The sequence below is a fragment of the Condylura cristata genome, unplaced genomic scaffold, assembly GCF_000260355.1.
Source record: "Condylura cristata isolate star-nosed mole 26May11 unplaced genomic scaffold, ConCri1.0 scaffold00004, whole genome shotgun sequence".
NCBI lineage: Eukaryota > Metazoa > Chordata > Mammalia > Eulipotyphla > Talpidae > Condylura > Condylura cristata.
The window spans coordinates 65,819,200-65,846,544 of NW_004567105.1; the positions used below are offsets into that span (position 1 = coordinate 65,819,200).

Consider the following 27,345-nt stretch of genomic DNA (forward strand, 5'->3'; position numbering starts at 1 on the left):
TTATGCCAATATATGGTTGAGCAGTATTGTTTTTTTATTAATTATTTTATTAATTATTATTTTTTCTTTTATTACTGTAGCCTCCATAGTTCTCCCAACACCTTATTACCTGCAAACCACGACCACATTCCCTGGTGCCATTCCTGCCCGTTTTTCACCCCGCCCTCCACTGCCTCTTTCCTGCTGTATGCCTCAGTTCTATAGTTAGCTTGCAGTTTTGACTTTTTCTTGACCTTTTGTTTGGTTTCTCTACATATAAATGAGACCATTCAGTATTTATCTTTTGGGGAAGGATCCTTTTCCTTAATATGCTGTCCTTTTTCTTTGGAGCTAATTTTTCTTTGGAGCTATGGAAATATATCTCAATCAGAATCCACTCAAAATGACTTTAGTTAGTCCTTTCTGTTAGCATAAATTTTTAGAACTCGTTCCATGCCAATATCATATAAGTTACAAAGTAAAATCTTTATCTTAAAAAGTTCAAAGTATTTCCATGTGCCCTTCACTCAGTTTACACTAATGTTGACATCTTACACAACCACAGTTATTAAAGCCAGGAAATCTTCATTGATGTAATGCTGTTGAGTAATCTGTAGCACTAATTCCAACTTTGCCAGTTTCCCGACTAACATTCTTTTTTCTGGTCCTTCGTTAGGACCCCATGTTGCATTTTGTCTTCATGTCCCTAGTCTCTTCCAATCTGGGACAGTCCCCTTGTTCTTCATGATTGTAACACTTGTGAAACAATGTGTGTGAAATGCAATCATGCCAGAAGATAGAGAAAACCAGACTACCACACTACCATAGACTGCTGCTTATGACTTTATCTCCAAAGCAATTGATTTTTCTTAGGTCAAATGTTGACATATTATTTAAAGCATATATAGTAATTCATTTAGTAAATGATTACTAAAACTTCTTGTAGGTCAATTTGTGCTTGTAGCTCCCATGAGTAAATCTCAATTAAGAATCACAATTAAAATACATGGCATTTTGAATACTGTTTTTCAATGTTTGGATCATCAGTACACAAGTTTAAAATATCATTTCCCAACACCATGGCAATATTTGTGTTCAGCACAGGAGGGAGTTAGGATGCCAGATAGTATATCTCAAATATTTTTATAAGTTTATTCAAAATTTTCTAATTCAAACACACCTTCTTTGTGAATGATTTAAATCACAGATTTTAATCCTACCTGCAAAATCCTAAGGAAGCTCCCCAAACAATACCTTCGAAAGAAAACTTTTTAAGCACACGCATACAATCTGTCATTACATTGCACTATTTACAAGAGAGAAACCAAACCAAATCAGACCCCAGAAGCCCAAGGTAAAGTGGTCCCAGGAATGACATTTGGGAAGGGCAGTATATTTCACTGTACTCATCTGGAGCTGTTTAAACACAGTGTATTTTGATATAGTTGATATCTTCAAATCCTTTGAAGATTAGGGGTTGTTTCAAAAAGATCTCTTATTTTGTTTGGTTTTGGTTTTAAAAAATTAGATAAATTTCCTTATTTCCTGCCTTTCAGGCTGTCCATAAACCAAAGCTATTTCATTCTTCTAGAATTTAGGATATAATAGGCTCATGTAGCAAAGCAATACTGGTGATTTAAATCATGGTGGTCTACCACAACAGAGCCAAAAATACGATAGCCTTTGCATAATTGTCTGAAGTCTACAGTCATGATTTAAGACCTGGCTGCCTGAATAATTCCCTGAGAATCAACTTTCTTTGGAGATTAGTCTCATCCTTTCAGGTCTGCAGAGCCTGAGGACTGGAGTTGTTCTCCCGAGTACCAAATCAAAGGCACAGAGCTCCTAGCAGACACTGAGAGTGTGTCAAGGATTTGTGGATTTGAGACCTGAGCCACTAACAACCTGCGCTGGCATAGGAAGAGATATGAGAGGTTTTAGAGTTCTTTGGAATGGCGGTGAAGTCAGTTCATGAGTCATAGAAAGTGCCGTAGAAATTATTTCAACTAGAAATGATTTTATTTAGCGTGAATTCCCTTCTTATTTACCCGACAGAGCTCTAATTTATGTTGTTCAAATGGAAAAAATAAAAGTGTTATGGTTCATTTGTATTCAATCCTACATTTGGAGTGGTAAAATTGAGACTTAAAGGAGATTTAAGAGGTAGTCCAGGTCAGCCTATGTATCATGCAGAGACCCAGAGAGAACTCACTCTAACTAATCTTGAAAACAAATTTCAGTAGTTGCATGGGTAAGTATTCACATCTTAGTGATAGACTGTGTGTTACAGTGCTGCCATCACAGGGCTGGTGTTGCGTGGATGCTGTGGGGCTCCATGTTGGGAGACTGTAGCAGCATCTGGGTGTGTTTGCTCAGTGGTGGTGTCTGTGTCCTGGCGACTCCCTGGCTTGGCTTGCTAAAGCAGCTTGGAGATAATAAGCTTTTCAACCAAAGCTTAATAAAAGAATATATCACACTTTTTTGGTTTGTTTGTTTTTTAAAGGCCAGTTTAGGTAAGGGGGTGGTTAACAAACATCTAGGAAGCTGATCTGAAGTTGTGCTCGCTTGGCCTTGAGTCTGGTCGCTCCCATCATGTCCAGCGATGGTAAAAGGAGCTCGAACCTCACATCTGTACCTTTAGTTACCCTCGAAAGTGGAAGAGTATCAATAAATTTGATATATGTCATCAAGTTTTTCTTCCTACTACAGAAACTACAGAAATACACAATTATTATTATCATTATCATCTTGGTAAAACAGCTCATGTTTAATTGTGAATTTTTAAAATTAAAATGCCTTCCCCTCCCATACTTAGCCTCTTTAAATAGAAGAGAGAGCCCTCCCTGGTGGCGCAGTGGGTTAAAGCCCAGCACTGTGAAGCTGGCCGTAGCGGCTTCAGTGTGTGTTCGATCCCTGTTCCGGAGGTGACTCACACACTGCTCCCCTCAGCAGTGTACTTTGTCGATCTGCCTGTTCTACTCCCCAATCTTGCCTGTGGTGAATCCTCTCACTGCACCTGCACCTCTGGCCGGTATCCCAGTTCTGTATGCATAAATAAATAAAAAATCTTAAAAAAAAAAATGAGCACCTTCCTTTCCAAAAAATTATTATTAAAAAAAAATAGAAAGGAAAGTACCAATCACAGCTTTAATATTTGTACCACCTCTATTCCTTTGAAATACCAGGGAGACCTGGCAGTGACTAAGAGTAAATTCACACCTCAGAGTTTAAAAATTCAGGTTCTCTGAGCATTTTGTGTTGCAGTGCATTTGCTCAAAATTGGTACTTCCAATTTTATACTCTAAAATATACCAGTAAGAAAAGCTTTATTCCCCTTCAATAGGAAGAAAAATAATCATTCCTCAAAACCTAACAGATCTGGCTGTGAGTTTATTTCCTCCCGTCCCATCTCTTTAGGCACATTTTTTTTTGCAGTGGACCACCAAAATCCAACCTGTGTTGCAAGAAACAAGAGAGAGGCAGTGGGCAGTTAAGGCAGCAACTGGGAGGGAGCAAAGAAGCAGCTTCTGCCCCTCCCACACTCAATCTATGTCCCTCACAGAAAAGCAACAAAAATAACAAATCCAAAAACAGTCACAGCTGGAATTGCAAAATCCATTCATCCAAGGTTGGTGGAAGTGGATGGCAGGAAGGGGTGGCTGGGAGGGTAAATGGCACAGGGAGAAGAACAAAGCAAACAAATCAGTCCTGGCACAGGGGCTGGCAAGTGCTAGAAAGCAATTGTCGAGAAAACTGTGGTCCTTTCGGACTCACTGGTGGTAAACCCACACACGTGTCAGGAAGATTCTGCCTTACACACCAGAGAGAAAAAAATTCCAATTCCTCAGAGAAGGGCCTCTGCAGTGGGTCCCCCCACCCTTGGCAAAATGGAGGCTACCATCCCTGGTGCGAGAGGGGGCGCAGGAACAGAGCTGCCACAGCCGCCTCCCAACCCCACCCCAGTCTCCGCAGGGCAGGAGACTTGGTGGCCTGCAGCAGCCTTCATCTGGTGGAGCCTGGCGTGGTGAAGGGACCTCTCGGCAGAGGTTGAGCTACTCGGGGCAGACTGCAGGTAGACTGTCCTGTGGACCAGTCTCCTGCTTAAGAAAACCACCACAGAGGTTCCTCAAACTGCTAAATATGGAGCTTCCATGCGACCCAGCAATCCCACTCCTAGGCATCTACCCAAAAGACACAAAAACACTGATTCAAAGAGATTCCTGCACCCCCATATTTATTGCTGCTTTATTCACAATTGGAAAGACATGGAAACAGCCCAAATGCCCAAAAATGGATGACTGGATTAAAAAGATGTGGTACAGATACACAATGGAATATTACTCAGCAACCACAAAACAAACAAACAAACATGCCTTTTGCAGCAACATGGATGGAGCTGGAAAAGATCATGCTTAGTGTGATAAGCCAGAAAGAAAAGGAAAAATACTGGATGGTTTCTCTCATAGCAGGAGTATAAGGAATCAGGCGAACAGGTATATACCAGAGACATTTTGTGGGGGTGGAGCGGGCAATGGGATCAAAAATGGTGCGGGGGAGGGAAGTGCACTGGACTATGGTGAGGGCACATGGGTGATTCGGTGATGGGAAGCCCATGGGGATTACAACTGAGATGGAAAAATGCACAAAATGATGCAAAAATAAATAAATAAAATAAATAATAAAAAACCACCACAGAGAGAAGAGGCACACATGAGAAAAGTAGCCTTCGCCAGGGGTCTGTGCTTCACTGGCGCTGACTTGTGACTGCTGATAGTGTACGAGACCACACTGCTGTGAGCAAAGCCAATGGCAACCCAGAGCCAGAGCAGTAAGGCCAATCCCTTTCTGTGTCTGACAGATGCTGGTGCATTTTAATTCCTTTATTGGGCCAGTGATAGTCAAAGCAGCCTCGTGAGTAGAGAAGAGATGTGCAGAGGAAATTAACCAGCTGTTCAACACAATGGTTGGGAAAGAGACACACAACATTCCTTGGTTGAGGAAAAGGGCCTGTAGCAAAAGGTTAGACATGTCAGCAGTTACTTTGCTGACACTCAGGAATGGTTGATGTGTCCTCCCTGAGACCGAAAATCAGCCATGTCTTGAAACCAAAGTGAGCCCACAGCTTTGCTAAGCACAAATGGGGGAACATCCAAAGACACTGGAAATGGACCTGAGGAAGCATTCCAGCCGAGACCAAGCATCTGCGCGTGGAGGTGGGTCACCAGTGACTGGACTGAGCACAGGAATAGCCATTTGATGAAACAGAAGGAGACCAAACCGGCGACTGTGTTGGAAGAGTCTACCAGTGTTCCGCTCCCTCCCCTGCTTTCTCTATGCTCGGGCTTTCCTCTGTGCCAGGATGGGACTTGGCCTTCTTCGGGGATCCTCCTCTCTTTTTTGCCGAATTCAAGCTTCTAGCTTTGAGATGGTGCAAATTTCCCAGGCAGAGTCTTTAATTCCCCTGGCAAGAGTCTGCAGAAAGGTTTTGACATCGTCAGCCATATCTTCACCACCCAACCTGCCAGTTACCCACGGGAGAGAGAAGCGCCCCAGAATCTTTCCTCATGAAGGACCTGACACCTCTGTCTCTCTGGTCAGGACTGACCCTGGCCTACTGTGGGCTGCTCTTGTTACAGGGCACCCCAATGTGAATTGGGTTGCCTGTCTGTGGGTCTTCACGCGTGCGCTTACGATTCAGTCGTATTATGGACACACTCAAACGGTTAAATAATGGATTTATTTACAAGGAGAAAGGTAAAGGAATAACCCAGGGAAAGAGGGAGAGAAACACAGTTTAACTAGGATGTCCTACCAGTCCTGCTGACTTGGACTCCACCGGCACGCTGAAAACCCGATTGAGCGTCAAAATGATCAGCTGTGAACCACCAGGCCAAGAGACCCCCAGAGCCCACATGTCCGGTTTTACCCCAACCTGGCTTCTTGGCTCCACCCTCACGTCCCGGAGTGCTTCTTCTTGGTACTGATGGGATTTGGAGTTCCAGCATCTGGAGTAGGGGCGGAGTCCATGAAACCTGTACCTGTTACACTCTGACCCCCTGTGCTCAGCTACCTGCTCCTGCCCGGGGCCAGGCCCTTTATTTTTGCTGGATACTGAGGCAGGGTTTTCTAAATGCTTTCATCTTTGAGGACTATCCCTTAACACGTATTTGTAATCGCTGTGATCTTTTTTTGGCTAGTCTCATAGGCTTTCTTTTATCAGTGTATTATCACAGACAAGCAAATTCCAGTGAGGCCAAATGATAAATTCCCTTTCTATCTACCTGACATTTTATATGAAGCAGACAAACAGCAGATGTAGACTTCTAATGGAAGGCAGAATGCTTATCTTAAGTGCTGTGGTTTATCATGTGAAGTGAATTTTAATAAAACCAAGGAATCTGATTTTTATTTATTTTTTAATTGTGGCAACACTGGTTTACAACTCCTATTTATGATTTAGAGGTGCAGGATCGCACCCTTCAGGCGTGTTACCACACCACACCCTCCACCAAGGCGTGGGGAGTCCTGCAGCATCGGCTGCTCCATGTCCCCTGCACCTCTCTTCTCTCCTTCCCCATCCCCTCCTACTCTGGTAGCCTCAGTTCTATAGTCAGATTTCTAAGGTTAGATTTTGGCTTGGTTTTACCTGATCCTTTGTTTTGTTTCTCTATGGAATCTGATTTTTTAAAAACTGAAGCAGGAATCAGCGAGTTATGGCTTGTGGGCCAAATAGGCACACTGCCTATTTTTTGTAAATAAAATTTTACTGGAATACAACCATGCTATTCACTTATGTATTATTTATGTCTGCTTTTACTTTACAGTGACAGAGTGAAGTACTTGCTGTAAAGTATGTGTGGCCCACAAACCTAAAATATTTCTAACTCTTTCTAGAAAAAATTTACTGACCTCTGGACCAAAGGAATATTTGGATTGTAATATCTCTAAATGCTAGTTACTACTGTATTAAGACTATTTTCTTTTAAGTTGCATGATAAAAAAATGCTTCAGTTAACAATGGATGACAGCTTTTAAGTAGGTTTGTTGAGGGCAATTGGGTGATTGGTGCTTCCTTCCCTCCCCTTATCCCGCAAGTGAAAGATCATTAAAAGTCATTGTATGTTAATTTATTAATACTGCTAGAAGATTGCTAGTGAGGCATATGTGAAAGATTGCGGTGTGACCTGCTTATAATTTAGCTGTGCAGTGAGGTTTGGCTACATTATTTCAGCTGGCATTCCCTATTTTGATAGTCTTTAGAATAATTGTGAACCTTAGTTAATTTTTACATTTATAAATATCAATCTATTTGATTTCACTTGCTACAGATCAATAAGATTAAGCTAGTACTCACTTGCAAAGAACCCCCATATTTCTTGTGGTTAATGGATGTAGTTCAGTAGATTGAAAATGAATATTTAATCATACTATTTTCTCTGTCCCAGAATTTAAGCAATAAAACATGGGGGCGGCAGTGCTTAATATCATGCTAGCAGTTTAAATGAGTGATCTCATGTGTGCTTATCTTTATTCATGTATTTATTTATTTATTTTGACAGACTTGTGGAAGAAAGCAAACTGATCCCACTCATTTTTGAAGTAATTCTGGTAAGAAAAGAAATATGCATCTGAGACTCACATGAAATTGGGGAATTCCCAAGTTCTAACCGTGTGCTGTGACTGGATTCTAGCCCTAACTCTGGCTGCTGGGATTGTGTGTCCGCATCGTCTCCCTTCACCTTGTTGGGCCTCGGAGTCCTTGTCTCTGAGCCCTTGGCTGTTATGTTGACAACACCCATTGACAAGTGGGAGTCGTAGAGCATACTGTGGGATGCTGAAGGGCAGGATCCTGGCCTTTTTATTGATATAATAATCATACAGCATCAATTGTAAGGGGAAGGAGGACAAAAGGAAAAAAAGGGAGGGGTGAGACTAGAAAATGTGTGCTGTCATCTGTCCCAGCCGGGGTCCTGAGTCTGCCTCCAAGGCACTTCTTACCTGCTTGGTAACTCATTATTGTCATTGAGATTAAGTCTTAAACACTTAGATCCCCAGCCATGATTTCAGTCTTATTAATAAGTCGTTCCAGGGGTCAGCTTTTGGGGTCCCTCGTCATAGTTCTGTCGCAGCCCCAGGGTGTTCCCTGTTATAACTCATGATGCATACCCTTTGAAAGGCCCCTTGCAGGGTTGGGCTCCTATGACTGACTGAAAGGGCAGCTTAGACCTTACACAGGAATACAGAACTGTAAGTAATGAAAATGGTGGCCAAATAGGCCGCTTAGGACTCGCACACCCACACTTGGCCATCTCTGAAATTGCACAGGGACACAATTTAAGCATCTACCCTGCTTCCACAAATCCTTTGCACTTTGTTCTGTGGGGTTAAACAGTAAGTCATCTAATATACAGTGAGGTTGGTATGGGGAGGGCTGGCAGAATGGTGATTGCAGTGCTTAGCCCGAAGTTTGTGACTTTCAATATGAAGTCCTCTGACCAACTTGTACCAGATCACCAGTTTTATGCTTATGGGCCTAAAATATGTCTTCTTAGCTTCAACACAACATTTTCCCTATTCATAGAATAATGGAGAAGCATCTGTTGAAGACTTTTTATTTCTTGCTTCCTATGTCTAGAGAATAGAATGGGATGCAGAGTTGACTTTTCTCACTTATGATAAATTCCAGTTTTTACTATATACAGATAAGAGATTTGTGCTACACACTTGAGATGATACTTAAAGCAAGGGTGTGCCCTTAGCCAAAGAAATATTCTCTCCTTCTTGGGTGAATTATCCTCATTTACCAAAATGACTCCTTCCACAGCAAAGAGAAGGCACCTTCCCAACCAGATAAGCCTAACCCACCTGGCCATCAGTAGAACAAGAGCTGTGATACTCTGATAACCCGGCACATGGAAATTCAGCTTTCTCTTTTTTACCATAAACTATTAATGTACTAGTTATTTGTGTGCTGGTATGACTACCTGGTGAAAAGATTTTTTTCATTGAGGGACATTAGTTTATAACACTGATAGGTTACAGGTATAGTTTCTCATCTGAGCCAAGAATATATATTGCACTATGCCCACCACTTGTGTCCAGTCACCATCAAGCAGTCAGCATCTCCTTCCTCCCTGGTATTCACAATTCTGTTGTCAGAGCCAAAGAGTTTGCTGTTTTAAACCATTATTTTTTTATAGCCTCTGTGTACTTGTTCCTTTGGGGAGAGCTGGTTGGGTTTGCTGAACTATTTGAATGTGGAGGAGAATAAAGGTGGTTTGTATTCCTAAAGTATTAAATGACAACTAGATGATACCGAGCAGCTGTGCTGTATGGAATATACAAGGAAAGAGCCTGGGCTGAATTGCTTAGTCAGTGGGGGTTTCAGAGGTAGTATCAGAAGAAATAAAAAGGATATGGAGAAACATGGAGAGCAAGGGCGATCTCACAGGGACTTTTACCAATGCCATATCAGAAGAAATAAAGAAAAAGGAGATGGAGAAACATGGAGAGCGAGAGCTATCTCACAGGGATTTTTACCAATACCAAGTGCTTCATGTATCCTTTTCTGACTTAAATTTCTTGCTAATTGGTTGTGAGTTTGGGTTTGTTTTGGAGGGCAATCTGCACAGTAATTATTGGCTTGGCTTCAGGTTTGGGCATGGGCAAGAGCCAAAGCAGTGCAGAGTCTCTCACATGCGTTGGAAAAGGTTAATGTTGCAGATAGAGCACTGCCCAGCTAGAACAGGCCTCGAGGGCAAGTATGACCCCTCTCTGGCTGTGGCTGGAGGGCTTTTAACCTGTTGAGGACCCTTTCATGACTGGTGGAAAGGTCTCATCTTGCCCTTTGGCAGTCATTGAGATGCCTAAAATGCCAGATAGGAAATTTCTTCTTGTAGGCTACACAATCCCCTACCTACTTGACTGATGTGTGTGTAACGAGTGCCTAGCAAGTCTCCATATTTTACAAACCATAGTTCATGTTTAGGTGAGTCAATCTGTAAATCAGATTCATGCTCTAATTTACCATCGCAAAGAAGGTGTTCCAGGAAGGGGTGACATCTACTCCCCAGGTCAGGATTCCAACCCACACGAGTCCTGTGACATCACAGGCATCTCTGGGATGTCACTCTTTCTCCAAACAGGAGAAAAGAATAGCTCCACATTCAGGTTTCTAGAAAGACAGTATTTTAAAAAGAGGTCTTGCTGCTCAAAACAAGAAAAGAATGATGAAAAATTCTAAAAATGTCACTTCATTTGGGGACAGGACTTGGGTGTCCTTGAAGAACATTATTAAATTTCTTTCTACTTTTGTCTCTCTCGAGCTGAATAATCTCAACTTTTCCCCAGTATAATTGCATTTTTTAATCAATGAAATGTCCTTGTAGCAGTTACCCTTGTGAACTGTTAGCTTGTCCTTCTAAGTTTCTGTCACTGAGCTAAGCATAGTGTAGTATTTTATTGATTCAATGATGTACATCTTTTTCAGATTTTAACATTCCCATAGCTGGGGTGAACTTTTCAAATCATTGGCATTTTATAGTTGATTTCAGTCAGGTGACCTGGTTGTCACTGCCTTAACTAATTATTCCACCTTTATTTTTCTTTTTATAAGTGCCTAAGAGTGATATATTAACAAAGGTGTATATCTGGGTGAGTCTAAAAGAACTTCTACAGTGAAAATAAAATGAGAATTATCAGTAATAGAAAGCATGTCATTGTTTAATTGGTAACATTGTTCTTCCTTGATGCTTGATAAGCTACTGGGCCATTCAGAATAGCTGGATGCTGAGGTTCAAGAAAACATGGTGTATATGTGCTCTGGGCTTGCTTTCTGAGTTCCAGGGCATCTGTGGTATCTAGTGTATTTATAGCAGCTTCTTGCAGTGAGGCATAATGAAAAGACTGGGAGGAGTCCTGCTTACTGCTTCTGTCTTCTGTTCACCCCTTAAAGTAACGGAGCAACACCTCACTCCTGGTGCCCCACTGTGACCTGCTGATGACTTTTTTTCTTTGCTCTTATCCTGGAACTGTTTATTAGTTTCTGTTTGATGTACTGAAAGCTTGGCGACAGTCTTTGTAACTTCCTTTGGTAGAGCTTCACATAGAATGATAGGATGTGGTCTTCCTGGCAGGTGATCCTTTCCCTGGAATTTTTTTTCATGAAGAAAGCAAATTTGTCTCTTCAGACAGGCAGGAATTACAGACAGCTGCTCTCTCTTTCCTGCAGGTCTAAAGGACAACGAAGATGAAGGAGCAGAATTCTGAATTTGGTGTCCTGTTTGTAGAAAATAGACATGTGCAAATCTTAGGAAGATCAGGCATTTTTGGAGTTGTATGGTACAACCAAGAACTCCAAGTATGGGTCCAGCTGATTAAATAAATAACCTGTTGAAAGTAGCTTTTATTATTTTGTAAGAAAGAAAAAAGTTGTGACTGCCTCCACAGGAGGCACAGTGCTGACTCCAGTCTGGACAGCTAACGTCTTGGCCCTCTGAGCTCAGGGGTCCAGGGGTCAGCAATATGTCAGCACATCATTGGACGGACTGATAGTAAGAGCTGTTATGAAGGAAAGTAGGGCTATTATGAGGGAGTGACCCACTCCTCTCAGTGTAGGGAGGCAGCCTCCCAGATGGTGTAACCTTTGAATGTGGCTTGAAGGGAGTTGTCATGAAGAGAGGGGTGCATTTAAGCTTGGAGGATGGTGAGCACTTACTGTCCCTAGACCAGAGACCATGAAGGAATATAGAGCATGAGGCTGAAAGGTGGTTTGGGAGTAGATTCTGCAGCGCTTTCTTCTGTGACTGCTTTATATTTGTTTGATTTTGCAATTGATTCTTGCTCTTTAGTATCAGGAAGTATATGCTATTAAACAAATCTAAATGCTAAAGGGGGAGGTTGACTGGCCTTTGAGTTGGGACTCTGGGACTTGGGGAGGATGGTGGGATTGTGCCTAATACTTGAAAGAGATGTAAGCTGGGTTCTCGGGGTGTCCTACTAATGTCCATCAGTGAGACTTCTGCTCAGCCAAAGGGGCGTGGAGAAGGGAGAGTGAAACAGCCAGTCTCAGAGGTCTGACCTGTGGACCAAGAGTTCAGCACCATGTTCAGGGCAGGTAGCAGGCAGAATATGTTTAATCCTCTGTTCCAGCTAACGAGTGTCTCTGCTTTTGGCAGACCAGTCGGTGGGGAAAGTCAGGTAGCTGATTGCTTGCAAAAAGGAACCTGACTGACCGTTTCCCCCAGGTGAGGGGACTGCGTTTTGTGGGCAGCACAGGCAGCTGTGTTGGGCAGGGAGTGGAGGTGCCAGATTAAACTGTGGATTCCTGTACGCAGGCTTCAAGGGCTAAGCTCTGGGCTATCTGAAACTGCTTAATAGATGCAGGCTTCCCAGTGAGTCTTTAGGAGAACCTGATAACCTAGTTGTTGAACACATAGTTGCTGGACGGTGGGGTGACTGGGGGAAGCATTCTTTAGTCCTCCATGCCACTTTTCAAAGAGTAGAAGTTGCTTTTAAATGCGTCCTAAGTATGAATTTAAATCGATCAGTCTTTGGATTTTGTTATAACTCTAATCTCTCTTCATTTTATTTCAGTGGTTTATGTTTTGGCCTACTTCAGTAAATCATTTTAATGCCTGGTAATATAGACAAACTGTATTTTATTGGAAAAATCTGTATTCATGGCAGATTTTTCAATATGTGCCAAAATATCGCTGTCATGATGTTTTATGTGTCTGTTCCAAAACAAACAATTAAAGAACAATTTCAGTGGCAAATGTTAGCACTAAAAATGGGATTAGCAATACACTAGCTTGACAATTATATTGTTTTAGCAATTCTCAAGGATAGCAGTCAAAGCAAACTTAGTAAATCTTTCAGCTCAACTGTATCTCTAGAAAAGAGCCTTCTTATGGACCCCTGAAATTTAAAGGATTTACTCAGAGGTACTAGTTTACAACAGACTGACAGCCACACTACATTGAAGAAACACTTTCAATCCTGTGCATTCATCAGCCTTTTAAAATTACTTGGTTCCATTCTAGTTTAAGCCCATCTAATGTGAATTAATTCTTAGGATATGTTATAATGGCAGGTTCCTTATAAATTTAAGAATCTGCATGCTTGTATCCAATGTGCCTTTAATAAGATTCTGCTATGCACATGAGCATGAATTTCTAAAATTGCAAACAAGATTTGAAGAAAATACTTTCAAAGTTATACGAAAAGTACTTACTGGGTAGAGAAGATAAATCTGATCATTCAACCTACATGTATATTTATTCTGGGCTTGTGTAGATTGCAGAATGGAGCTGTGCAATCAATTCCTGTTGCATACAAAGATGGTTTTGCACATTGCTAGCACTCTGCAATTACACTATGTACTTTGAGGGTTTTTTTTTTTTTTGATGGTAAGGAGGTTGGGGGAAGGAAGGAAATAGATTTGTATGGATCTATTCTTGGTAGCTTGGGTCATAAATTTGTATTTGTAAAGTAACTTTCAGAGGCTAGGGCATAATCTATAAATATTGGAATGAATGAGGTTTATGTTCTTATGGTTTGGGTCTGATCCTTACCATGTTAATCTGGTTAGTTGATTCCATGAGTTGACGCTAAATAAAATACATATTATCAGACACTTGTGCAAATAACAACTGCTTTCTACATAATAAGCCCAATTGGTTTGAAGGGGGATGGATTTTATTAAGGTAAAAGCAACACATTGTAACCTACTAAAAAATGCTAAGGTGAGTTTGTCACCTTTGCATTCGAGGGGCACACGAGGGGAATGTTACTCTCATGGCTTCTTCTGAGCACGCAAAACCTTGAGCTTACATCTTTTCTTGCTTTGAGTTCTGCTCTGTGTCCTTAGTGTCATTTTGAGGAAGCAGATAGTAGCCCTTCTTTTTTTTCTTCAAGGGGACTGTCTCATGGAAAGGCATAGAAGTAGGTAACAAAACATTCGGTATTGCACTGCCCAGGAGTGTGTGTGTACTTTTATTGATTTTATTGAAGAAGTAAGGATAAGTTAGGGCGCAGCAAGTGAAACCTCAGGGCAAATGGCAAGTGGAAAGGCACGTTTCAGTACAGTGGAATGAGGGAGAGAGGAGGAGCCAAACAATCAGACTCAGTTTTGAAGAAGCAGAAGTGATCTACTGATAGAATGGCATTGAACGCAGCAGCAGTGTTTTGTTGGAAGGTCTGTGAGTCTTAGGTGCTGTGTGAGTGTCCCCTGTAGTCACCTCTGCTGGGCTGTTGATTAGATTGCCCCCAGACCTGCACTTTTCAGCCCGGCAGCCACAAACTACACTAACCACCGGAACACTTTAAAACTTGGCTAGTTCAAAGGTGTACCGATTTAAAGAAAGTAATGTGCTTTGTTGATTTTTCTTTTGCTGATTACAGTTAAAATGATTAGATTTTGGATACATTGAGCTAAGTGAAATATTACCATTAATGTGAGCTGTTTCTTTTTCCTTTTTTTTTTTTAAAAAAAAATCGCACTTCTCAGAACATTTAAAATATGACTTGGGTTTTATTTTGTTGGATAGTACTGGAGGGGGTGATTGCCTCAGTCTCTGGACTCTCAGTATTGTGTGGCTTCACCAGGGAAGAGCCAACTTGGCACACCCCCTTGGCCCCGGAATGTCGTACTGCTTGGCTTGCCTCTCTTCACGCGTTGCCCAGCAAACAAGCAGGGGCAAAGCATGACCCTTGTATGTAGACCCTCCCTGCCTAGGCAGTAGCCACAGCTCACTTTTGTCTGCTCAGTGGCTGATTGGAAAGGGAAATTGTAGGAAAGGGGGCATTGGTTACTATGGCATGCTTATAAAAGGCAGTTTGAAACCTGCCTGCACTTTGGGTGTGGCTTCCCTGAATTTTGACCATGGATGGTAACACTGCAAGATTTTACTTCTTTCCTCACTCTGGAACATACAGGGATGCCCAGTCATTGATTATTGGCCACCTTTGGGTTCAAATAACCAATGAGCTAAAAACTAGTTTGCCGAAAACATAAAATGCCTATTGTGGTCATCAGGCACTGCCCAGTCTTATAAAACCCTGTAAGTTGGGGCTCTTCATTGAATGAGAACAAAGTAAAATGACTCCTGGTAAATACAAAGAAGTGTTGGAAGAGTCTAGGATAAAGTTAATGATTACTTATTCTCAACTACTGTATCTTTTTTCTTTTGGTAATGTAGGATTCCATAAAGTTTGTTTAGAAAGAAAATCATTGAGAATACTTACTTTTTAATAAAGAAAGTGGAAATGTCTGCAGAAAGTTGTGGTTTAATTAAATCATTGAGCATCTATTAGCACTTGCTTTTGGTGCTCTTTGCATTTGATTTCTTGTATGAACAAGAACAGTCAGAATTTATGTGCTTGCCCAAAGCTGCAAATGATTTCAGACTGAGGGAAATCTGATGTGCTATAGCAGTTTACAGATTTATGGAGAAAGAAGTGTGTTTTAAATAGTGCTAGCAAGTGAAATTGTGCTTTGAATTTACTAGAGAGATCAATTTGGAGAAAGACTGATGAAAAGTCACTGAGGACAGGGTATTACTTAACATTTTTAGGTTTATTTTCTGGAAAGAAAAATAATACATACTTGTAATAGTTCAATCAGTACAGAAATATCTACTGTAGAAATGTCTAATGTAGGTCTCCCATAATATCACAGCTTACAGCTTGATTAGGTTTCCTTATTTTCCATGCCAATATTATATATTTTTAAAAATTGAAGTAAGTACACTACATTAAAGTCACTAAAAGTCCAATTCTATGTTTCACCATAAAATTGTCCCTGTTGTTCCAGTTTCCCTCTGATAAGCACTAATTGGTCTGATAGTCTAAAAGTTTAGTTTTGTTTTACTTGGTTCAGCTCTGTTTTTTCATATCCCACATGAGTGAAATCATATGGCATTTCTCACCTGGCTGATTTTACAAAGTATAACACCCTCTAGGTTCATCTATGTGGTTGCAAATAGTGGGGTTTTATCTTTTTAACTGTTGAATAGTATTCCAATGCAGGTATATACCACATTTTCTTTTCAGGGTAGGTACCTGGAAGTGGGATAACTGGGCTATTTGTAGTTTATACTTGTAATTTTTCTGAGGACACTGTCTCCACACTTCTTTCCATAACGGCCACTCCAACTTACAACCTCACCAAAAGTGTAAATGGGTCCCCTTCTCTCCACATTATTTCTAATGCTTGCTGGTTTTTTTGGAGAAGAGCCATTCTCAAAGGTGTGAGGTGGTATCTCAGTGCTGTTTTGATTTGCATTTCCCTGATAATAAAAGATGAACAAGTTTCAGGTGTTCATTCACCATCTGGATGTCTCCTTTGAAGAAATGTCTGTTCAGATCCTCTGCCCAATATTTAATGTACTTTTTTTCTGTTAAGATATATGAATTCTTTATATATTTACAATATTAACCCCTTGTTGGATAGATGATGTACAGATATCCTTTCCCATTCAGTAGGATATCTTTCCTTTCTGATCCGAGTCTCTTTTGCTGTGCAGAAACTGGTTAATTTGATATGGTCCTGCTTGTTTATTTTGTTTCCTTTGATTTTGGAGTTCAGTCCCCAAACACATCTGATAAAAATACAGCTGATGACTTTCTCTTCTTCAACCAGAACCCAAAACTTATTTTCCACTCCTAGAGAGACATTTACTCAAAGAAATACCAAGGAGAAAGACCATACATGAAAATCATTTTGGGAATTGTCAAGTTTGATCACACAGATGTCTGATTATATGGAGAGAGGTGGCTTCTGCTAGTGGAGAAGGTTCTGTAGCTCAAGTCAGAAGGCTTCTGTTTGAGCCAAATCACTGCAAGCTATGGGCAGTGAGATCTTAGGCTTCTCATTATATCTCAGTTTAGATCTATTTAGATCTAGAATACATCTAAAATGGATTTTGTTTGGCTAAAATATCTCTTTGCTTAAGAAGACTGTGGAACAATGATGGTTATTTGTCTGGGGCTTCTGTTCTCAGTCCTCTTTACTGTTGGGTTGGCCAAAGTCCTTGTCTCAGTTGGAGAGAATGTCTTTTGGCAAATAGAAGAGCACTGTTTTTTCAGGCACAGTTAATGTGAATGGATGGAGGGTCTCTTAGTAGGCTGATTTCAAGGATTGAATATAATGGTATTTACAAAAGAACCTTAATATCTCTAAGAGGCCATAGAAATTCATACAAGTACCAGTTCAGGAACTTGGCAGAGCTGTGTTTTCCCCAGAGTGTAATTCCAAGGACTCCTGTGGGGTCAGGCTGGCTAGTCTTTTGTTGAGGATTTTTCATTTGCAATAATAGCCTGTAGTGTTTGAGAAGGATAGGTATTTTCTGAAAATTTCATAGGATTTTCTGGTGAATTCATCTGGTCATGGGCTTTTGATTTAGGGAAGAATTTTTATTTTGGGGAGGCTTATTATTGTATCAATTTTGTTGCTTGTGAGCTCAGATTTTCAGTGTCTTTCTGATTCATTGATTAGATCTTTGAAAGTTTTATGTTTTTACAAAATTGTCCTTCTAGGTTGTCAAATTTCTTCTCACACATTGTTCACATTGCCCTCTCATGATCTGTTGTATTTCTGTAGTATTTTTTATAACTTCTCTTTTCTGATCTTGTTTTCTTCTTCTACTTTGTGAGACTGCCTAAAGAGCTTTTAGTTTCCTTGATCTTTTGAATTATCCTTTTGATTTCTATTTCATTGTCTTTTAAGTTTTCTGACTTTGGGTTATATTTATCTTCTTTGTCTAGTTCCTTTAGGTGCAAGATTTGGTTTCTCATTTGTGATTCTTCTTGTTTCCAGTATAGCCTATATATAAAGTTCTCTCTTGGTAGTACTTTGTTGTATCCTATTGGCTGTGATATCTTCATTTCTTTTTTATATCCAGGCATTTTGGATTTTCTCTTTGACCCAAAAGTATAGTACTGTATTATTATTTGATATATGGTGCCAAACAACATCTACCACTTAGGCACCCATACTCCTCCACTATAAATATTTCATTGCCCCCCCCCACACTTTGCTGACCACCCTCTGCTCTCTGCTTTTAGTAGACTTAATTCTGCAGTCATGTTTCTAGATTTGTTTTGGTTTATTTCTCTGTCTTTCACATGAGTAATATCATCTGGCACTTGTCTTTCTCCTCTGGCTTACTTCACTTAGATCATCCTCTTCAGTTCTATCCATCTTGGTGCAAATGGCAAGATGTCATTTCCATTTTTTTTTACAGCTGAGTAGTATTCCACTCTGTATATATAGCACATCTTCTTTATCCAGTTATACAGCATTGTCTAGGATTATACCTCTTCAAATCTATAAATTTCTTCCCTAATTATTGTATTATTTTTTCCCTTCAATTTACTTTGGAAATTTGATAATTTTTTTTCTAGAATGTCACCTTACTATTACTTATACTCATTGTAAGTACATTATACAAATACATATTTCTATCTTTCCTGTTTTTTTTCCCCTAATTTTGTATTGCTTTCTGTCTATTTGATGATAGTGTTTTACTTGTATGCTCCTTCCCCAGGTCATTAGCTCTTAGATCTTTACCACTTCTACAAATTTTATTATATTGCATAAATTCTTTTTAAAAACAGCATTGATCATTGATGTCACTTTTTAAAATTAGAATTACTCATTTCCTGATTTCTTTATTAATTTTCCAGTTTTCCTTGTGAGAAATAACAGGTAGCAACTAGAACTTTTGGGGGAGTGTGCTAGGTGGAAAATTGGGAAGTACTATGTGGAAGTGCTGTGTGTGACTTGTGGCCGTCATTCTCAGTCAGTTCGTTCATCAGGCTCTGCTGGGATCAGAGAGAATAAAACACAGGCCTTGTCCTCAATGGGCTCACATAAATCACACTTCTAATATGTTATAAGTGGTCACATACCTAGTGGACTCACTCTCTGCTGTGGGGTGAGTGACAGAGGCAGAAGGGGGCACTTGTACTGAGCAGAAGTGTCACAGTTTGGCTAGTGGGCACTGTTGGCCACCAGCAGAAGTGTATCCTTGCTCCATTCCCTAAAGGATACCCAGGCTTTTCCTTCCTTTACTTAAAAAACTCCTGTGCCCTACCTGTCAGGGTTAACTACCCATGGTACCTCTTTTCAGCTGTCTTTCCTTGAGGGACCTAGAATCTCTTGCCCAGACCAGCTATATTTTATCACAGGTGCTCACAGCACCCTATACTTCTTGATAGCACTTGAGTTTGCAGTTCACCACTCATTTAGTGTTACTAAAGGTCTACATGGACATGCTGACATCATCCAGCAGTAAATGTAAATGTGGCACATTTGGTCAGTATTGTATCCTCGTGCTTAGATCACCAGTAGTAGCAGGTGCTCAGGGCTTGCCTGTGTAAATAAGTGTGTAAGGGAAGCAGCGGTAGATGAAGGTGCCTTGGGTGTACATGGGGAAGAGCTCTATGTTCACGCCACGGAATTTGAACTCTTTGCATGTCCTATGATGAGACTTAGAAGAATATTAAGCAAAGATTTAATATGACTAGACTTAATTTAGAGAGATCCGCTTGGGAACCATTTGTGTGAGACACATTTTGGAACATGTTAGTAAAGCAATGTTAAGTTGATAATTCTTATTTTTGTCGACACTGAATAAAAAAATACCTTTTTGGGATAGTTATTTAAAAATTTTTTTGTAGAAAAATAATGAACAACCATATACCAGAGACATTTTGTGGGGGTGGAGTGGGGAATGGGATGAAAAACGGGGGGGAGGGAAGGGAGGGAAATGCACGGGACTATGGTGGTGGCACAGGGGTGATTTGGTGATGGGAAACCCGCGGGGATTACAATCGAGATGGAAAAAAAAAATGTGCAAAATGATGTAAAAATGAACTTTTGTAATAATTTAAAAAAAATTTTTATAGATACTTCCTTAATATAGTGTCTGAAATAGTTTTTAGAGTTTCCACCTTTTGCCTCCACCTACTGAGACGTTCATGTCTTAAATCTGAAACCTGTAAATATGTTAGGATGCTTGGCAGGGGGAAGTTTAGGTTATAGCCATTAAGAGTGTTACTCAGCTTACCTTAATACAAGTAGAGTAGCTTGGATTATCCAGGTGGGCCCAATGTAATCACAGGCTTCCACGAATATGGGAGGAGGTGGTGGAACGGGTTCTCACAGAAACAAGCCAAGATGTGAGACAGACTTAGGTAGCCATTTTCACCCTTGTTGGTGGAAGGTGTCATAGGCTAAGAAATACCGACCACCCCAGAAACTGCAAAAGCAAAACACAATCTCCAGAATGCAGTGTGGCCCCCCGAAAGGTAAGCAGCCCCACCATTTCCATTTGTAGTTCAGCGAGACTTACCTTGGATGTCTGGCCTCCAGAACCAGAAGATAACAAATTTGTGTTTTAAGTCACTAAGTTTGTGGTATTTTGTTATAGTAATAATGGAATGCTGACAGAATACCACTTACTATATTTTATAATAAGCCTGTGAACCAGCAAGTCATGAGAAAGAAGACAAAGAGGACTTTTAGAAGCAGCAACTGAGATTCACGATGAAATCTGCTTGGGTCTCACTTAGTGTTGCATAGTCCTTGGGTGAGAAAAATTCCCACAACTATTTGATATTTTCTTAAAGCTCACGTTATGATTCTTGATCTAAATTGGTCAAAGTACAAATAATGTTTTTTTTTTTTAATTTGGCTAATATCCCCACATGATTCACATGTAAATAATTCCTGCTATGTGATGTAACTCAGAAAATTTCTAGGTTTTGTTGTTAAAATGATTTTTTTTGCTATCCGTGACAGTTTTTCATTTGAAATAAAGTATGCGTGGGTTCTGGGAGATTGCTCACATATTTCTCTCTTTTTCATCTCCTGAGATGCCCTGTATCTGTAAAATGTCTCATAGTTTTCCTTAGGGTTTGTTGAGCCACTTTGAAGCAATGTTTTAAAAGCTTAGTTTATTTAGTTTTTTTTTTTTTAATTGCAGTTACACTACACACATTATGTAAGTTTCAGGTGTGTAATCACTAAATGTCAACCTGTATGTATGCATAAAGCTCATCACTCCAAGTCCAGCTCTAGCCTTCACCAGACACTGTCCCTCTTGCTCTGCCTTTCCCTGCCTTCCTTCCCCTTTCCCAGCTGGTAACCACTAATTAGTGTTACAGCATAAAAGCTTGTTTCTTTAGTTCGTTTGTTTGTGTTCTCTATTACCACAGAGGAGTGAGATCATACGGCTGTTTGCTTTTTTCTGTCTAACTTGTTTCCCTGAGCTTGATGCTAGAGGGTACCTTGAGAAAGGGTGTTGCGCTGGTGAGCTGAGTGGTACAGGGAGTGGTGTCTGCACCCAGGGGGAGTCTTTCCACTCTCCTGTTGAATGGAGGCTGCCAAGGGAGGGGAAGAGGAAGAGTCTGGGGGGGGGGGGAGCCAGGACAGCCATGCTTTGACGTCTTTTGCATATTAGGATTTTTTTTTTAAAGATTTATTTATTTATTCATACAGAATTGGGGTACAGGCCAGAGATGTGGAGGGTGAGAGGCTTCACCAGAGACAGAGTGGGGAGCAGAACAGGCGGATCGAGGAAGTACACTGCTGAGGGGAGCAGGGGTGGGTGAGGAGAGGTCTGTCACACCATGTGGTCACCTCCGGGGCAGGAAGGGATCGAACTCATGCGGAAGTGGCTTTAGCTTCTTAGTGCTGTGCTTTAACCCGCTGCGCCACCAGGGAGGGTGCCCCTTGGTTTTATAATGCGACCCAGTCTCTATGGCCTACTGAATCCGGAGGAAAACACAGATGGGCCTTCACTTAATTGTTTGTTACTTCCATTTATTGTACCACTGTGTTAATTCTTTCTGCAGCCCAGATTTTTCTAGTCCCTTTTTAGGTGAAGTCACCTCTAGCACTTCCACCACCGTGGCACTCAGAGTCCTTCTCCAGACTCCATTGCTGCACTGAATATATTGATTGTGTGGAAGTCTGGATAATTTGCCTAATAAGTCAACCTGGAACATGCCCTGGGGAGAGGGGCAGGAAGAAAGGAATTAGTTCCACAAAACATATTTATTTAAGATATAAGTTACCATGTCCTGACTCAACTGCAGGTTTTGAGACCGAAGAAGAAAAGCTGCAAATATATCACCCTTAGTCCACACAGAGTAAAGAAGTTCCTTGAATTCTGTTATGTTCTGCAGGAATGAGGAAGGCCAGCTTTAGGAAAACAAGGGCTAGCTTTTCAGTTGCCTGTGAGTTAGTTGGAGATTTGTCCATTATGCTCCACTGCAGAGTGGGGAGACCGCAGAGTCCTGTGTCTCGGCTCTGAGCAAGCTGCCTCCTTGAGTGAGAACAGGCTCTCAGTAGACTTTACCCTTCACTCCTAAGAGAGGAGTCCATAGGGATGGTCTTTCGTAAGCCAGGGATCTACAATGGAGACACTCAAGCGGGAGTGCCGCCTGTCTACAGGGTAGAGGTGAGGGATGCTGCTAAGCAGTGCACTATGCACAGGATAGTGTCCACAGCACAAATTACCTGCCAGAGTGCTAGTGAGTCCCCACATTGAGTGTCCTTGTACCAGAACATGGCTTCCTTCCTTTCTGGGACCACTTCTGACATCATTGGTGGGCCATAAGAGTCACGTGGATGGCCACTTAACACTTCAACCTTATTTCTAATGTTCTGTTCATTTCCTTGGGTACCCCTATTGTACCCAGTTTCTTGCCTCCTCACTCTCCTCCCAGTCTTGCTTCAAGCATCCCGTTCTCCCATCCTTCCTGTGTTCCCACTGTAGTTCCCTCAGCAGCCTCCCAGAGAAGTCCGGATCATTAGCCCAGGCACTTTTACTAGCCGTCATTGTCTTGAGTCTTCCTCTATCCCTTTCAGGCCCTTGATAACATCCAAGTCCCTTCTTCTCTTCCCTGTCTGTCCCTCACTCACTTGACAGAGTCACAATGCTAAACTTACTTGTTCTTTGTCAGCACCTGATAAAACTCCTGGAGAAAACACCTACTGCCTTCTCTTTAAACCAGCTATTTCTTAATTGGGTTCATGTGCTTAATTCCCACTCTCTAAAACAACTTCCCCAGTGCCCAGCTTCCCAAGCCTTATCGAGAGGCTCCCCCGAGTTCCCAACACCAAATCTGCCCACCTACAGGCAAGTGTGTCTCGCGCCCACCCTTCCTTCCTTTTTTTTTTGGAGTGACCAGAATATCTCTTCTCTTACCAATAGCGAAGGGCATCTCTACTTATGCTCTGGGCCCATCCTCTCTGGCCTCTGTAAGGCTTTCTTTGTCCTCTCTGGCTCTTTTGTTAAATCTCAGGAAATGCCAGGCATTTTGCTTTGTTGTGTTTTTTCAGCTATGCTCTTTTTTCCGAGTGCTATTGTGTTGGATATAATATATTACTACAGACTTAAATTTCGTGATCTTTAGTTAAAACTGTTTCATAAGTTTGTCCTTTATACTATCTTTTTTTATCTTTTGAGACTTTAATGCGCAGTTGTGATGGAAAATAGGGACAGATTTATGTCTGCTCATTATCTAATGTTCTAACAACTTCTGTAATTATCATTCTTTCTACATGTGACTTTTTCTTCATATGTTCTTTAATTCTTAATAGCCTCTATTGGGATTTAGCCCAGAGACTTATTTAATTAGTGAATTGTGATTCTAGTTAAGCTTCATGGTTTTCTCATCATGACACTTCTTGGAAGTAAACTTTGGAAAGACTATCCCAAACCACACCTAAATATTCTGATAGGAACTGCTGTTCTCTGCAGAGACCAGAATGAACAGCCTCCCTCCTGCTCACCCTATGTCTGTGTGCCCCTCCAGTGTGTGAGAAGAAGCCCATGTGCCCTTCTTCTAGGGTCTGCCCAGGTGACTCTACAGGAACCTTCTCTGCTGGCAGCAGACGGTTCTGCAGTGCAGTCAAAATTCACAAAGCACTCCAGAAATTATAAGTCCAGCAAAGGGTCGGGAGAGGAGGAGGAACGTGAGGGCTAAGTCTGAGGAGGTAGTGAGGGGGTGTGTATGGGTCCCTTTCAAGGCAGATATACAAAGAGCTGCCTTGAAAATTGTCTCTCCAGGCCGGTGATAAGTTATTGTGGAAAGAGACTGTAATTATAGTGGAATGCTTTCCTCACAAACATAAATATAAGATGAAGTATTCCACACTGTGAATGGTTACTTCCTGCTTGCAGAGTGGGTAAAATTTTAGATGATCCATCTCTTATTAATCCCATAGTGCCAAATAAATGAGACTTATTTATGCTTGCAAATCAAATTGCCATAAAAGGTTATTTCAATAGACAGAGGCAAAATCATAATAAAATAATTTAGTAAAATTGGGAGCTAAGAGTATGCTTAATGGAACATGATTAGATTTAATTTTCTTACTATTTCCATCATTAAAGCTCCATTATCTTTTCTGAGACCTCATTTAGGCTCCCTGCCACACTGCAGCTCAGGCATTTCTGGGGCTCACAGAGAAGACTGCAAGTTCCATTAAAAAACAAATAGCTAATAATGTTGTTCTTTCATTTTGCTATTTGATATCAATGCCTTGGAGTTTCATATATTCTCTCCTAACCCCATCTCTTGAAAGCCATAAGTATCATTACCTAAGCTCTCCCACCAAAGAAGTCTGATTTGTTGAAAACACAACTAAGATTCACTGATAAATGTCACCAAAACATAGAGGACCTCAGAATTCTCAAGAATCCCTGTGGTTATCCCTCTGCCTTCAAGCATATCTACAGATGGAGCATAACAGGATCAGTAGTAGTATGAGCCCACTACATATATAGAATTTATAGATAGGAATAGATAATAATTGAATTTCTAACATTGAACTTAAGGTAGTAGATATAGACATTGATTTAATAGGTCACACCCCTGAAATCTATACAATGTTGTAATACAATGTCAACAACAACAACAACAACAAAAAGCTGTATTAATTTCCAGACAGTGTTGCTCCTATGTAACTGAGGAGAGAGCTAGCTAGAGAGGGGGGGTCTACCTGTTTAACTCAGTAGGACGTCAAAGCACAGAGGCCCACAGGCCAAGCGAAGGCAGGAGGCCAGGTGTTGAGTCAGGTAAGGAAGGCCAGTGGAGGTCAGTTGAGCTGAGCAAAGCTGGCAGGGAGTGAGGCCCTATTGGGCTGATCATGAGGTGATGTAACTGACACATGATTTATAATGAGAGTATATTTCTAATTTGCTTGTAATGCCACTGAATCTCAGGAAATGAATATCCTAGGCACTTGTCATTAATAATCCAAAACTCAGTGTGGGGATTCCAAGAGGGCTAGCCAAGTTTTCAGAGTAATGGATCTCAGGCGTCTTTGGGTAGCATTGCTTCTCCAAATGCCAGGTCTTAAGTCCCATCTGGTTTGTGGCAGCCTTCGTCTGTGCTCTTCTTCAAATTCTAGACCTCTCCAAATCTGCTGACTCTTCCTCCCTGGATCCATTCCCATCTGATTCTAGACATCTTGCCTGACCTCAGCTCACCCACGTCTCATACCCTAGGACGCTCATGTACCCCTGGACTACGCAGGCACAGAGCACTGTCCTTTTGCCTCTTCCCTCTGCCCTGCTGCCCACCATGGAAGACCCCAGGGGCAGATATCCTGGGGCAGGTTTGAGGCACGTCAGGATCTGGGATGGGCCTGGCACATGTTGATCCTCAGTAAAGGCTGCTGAAGGAATTGCCTACATTCAGTGGCATACAAAGATGACTTTTTAAATGATTAAAAAAATTAATATTATAATAGTTTATTGTTTACATCATTTATTTTTTACATCGTCTTTTCCAACTCAGTTGTAATCCCCATGGACTTCTCATCACCAATTCACCCGTGTGCCATCGCCATAATCTCATGTACTTCCCTCCCCCCCGCCCCCATGCCCACATTTTTGATCCCATTCTGCACTCCACCCCTGTAAAATGTCTTTGGTATATTATTCATTATTATTAATTCCCCTCCTCCCCCCATCCTTTATGCTCTTGCTATGAGTGAAACCATCTGGTATTTTTCTTTTTCTTTCTGGCTTATTTCACTAAGCATGATCCCTTCGGCTCCATTCATGTTGCTGCCAAAGGCAGGAGTTTCTTTTTGATTGGTGAGTAATAATCCAGTATGTATATGTATCACATGTTTTTAATCCAGTCATCTACTTTTGGGCATTTGGGTTGATTCTGTATCTTTTCTATTGTAAATAAAGCAAGCAACAAACAAGGGGGTGCAGGTGTCAGAGACACTTTTTACTTCAAAATAGCATATATATATATTTTTTAACAAAAGAATATGAGCTGGGCAGGCTACTCATAATGACAAATCAGCAAATTGTTCACATAATCCTTTGTAAGGGATTTCATGTATGTCTGTGTGTAGGTATGTGTTCGTGTGCGTGAAATGTATATAATTTCATATTAAAACGTGGGTTTTAGCTACAATCCATTGATGGCTGTCCAAGAAAGGTCTGCGTTTTCTATATTGTAAAATCCTGTGATTGAGAAGAGAGTAATTCATAAATACTCCCCACCCCCAGCACCCCCTCCCTACATTTATGTGCTGAAAAGTTGGACTTGATGGCAATTGAGTTACATTTCTTTCTTGCTGACTTGTCTGGGTTCTGGTATATTGGTTTCTTTTAGGATTCTAAAGAAGGGCAGGAATCTGAGAATGTTTTCCTTCCCAGTATATCACAACTTTATATTGTTCTGAGGTTGATTATTGTGCATCCTGGGAAGGGCTGGAATGGGGGACATCATTCTTGCTGTAAAACTTATATTTGAGCAAGTTTTGGCACAAACCATAAATATGTATTTGAGACTGTGCAGAACTGTTGTCTGAATGTAGTCACAAAGCTTAGAAATTGTTGTTTGCAGTCTTTAACCTCTCATTTAAATGTTCATTTGAAAAGGCAGAGCAGTGGGTGTAGCATCAAAAGATGTTAAGAATGGAAAGCACCTTGCAGTTAGCCGGAGTCTCTGCGCAGACCCCCCTTCCCTGGGCACCCATTGCTGCTGCTTCCCCTGGCCTGCGCCTTGCTTCTTGTGCAGACCCCGGCTCCGCACCTGGACCAGGCAGCTCATGCAAAATGACACAGCTTGGCGCTCTGCCCCTTCCGTTTGCCAAGGGGAAAGACGCCCTGTTGCCTACATGGCCTCAAGCAATGTGTTTCTAGCGGCCCCTTTCCCTGCTCTTGATGTATTTGGGAATGAAGACCCAGCTGTTGTGCTTCAGTCATTGCTGTCAGCCGTGGTGTCTCTGTGACTCTCTGTCTCTGGTATCTTTGTCTCTTTTGTTAAACTTCAATGCATGGTGATATGGAGAGCTTCAGAACTGAAGTGATATTATTTCTT

General features: G+C 41.2%; 1 protein-coding gene across 1 annotated transcript in view; it reads left to right on the forward strand.

The window, feature by feature from the left end:
* Positions 1-27,345, forward strand: part of ULK4 (unc-51 like kinase 4) — a 350,684-nt gene that overhangs the window by 146,337 nt on the left and 177,002 nt on the right. Inside the window, exon 31 of the mRNA XM_012735176.1 lies at positions 7,539-7,587. Coding sequence (XP_012590630.1) covers positions 7,539-7,587 — 49 coding nt within the window. The remainder of the gene's footprint in view (positions 1-7,538; positions 7,588-27,345) is intronic.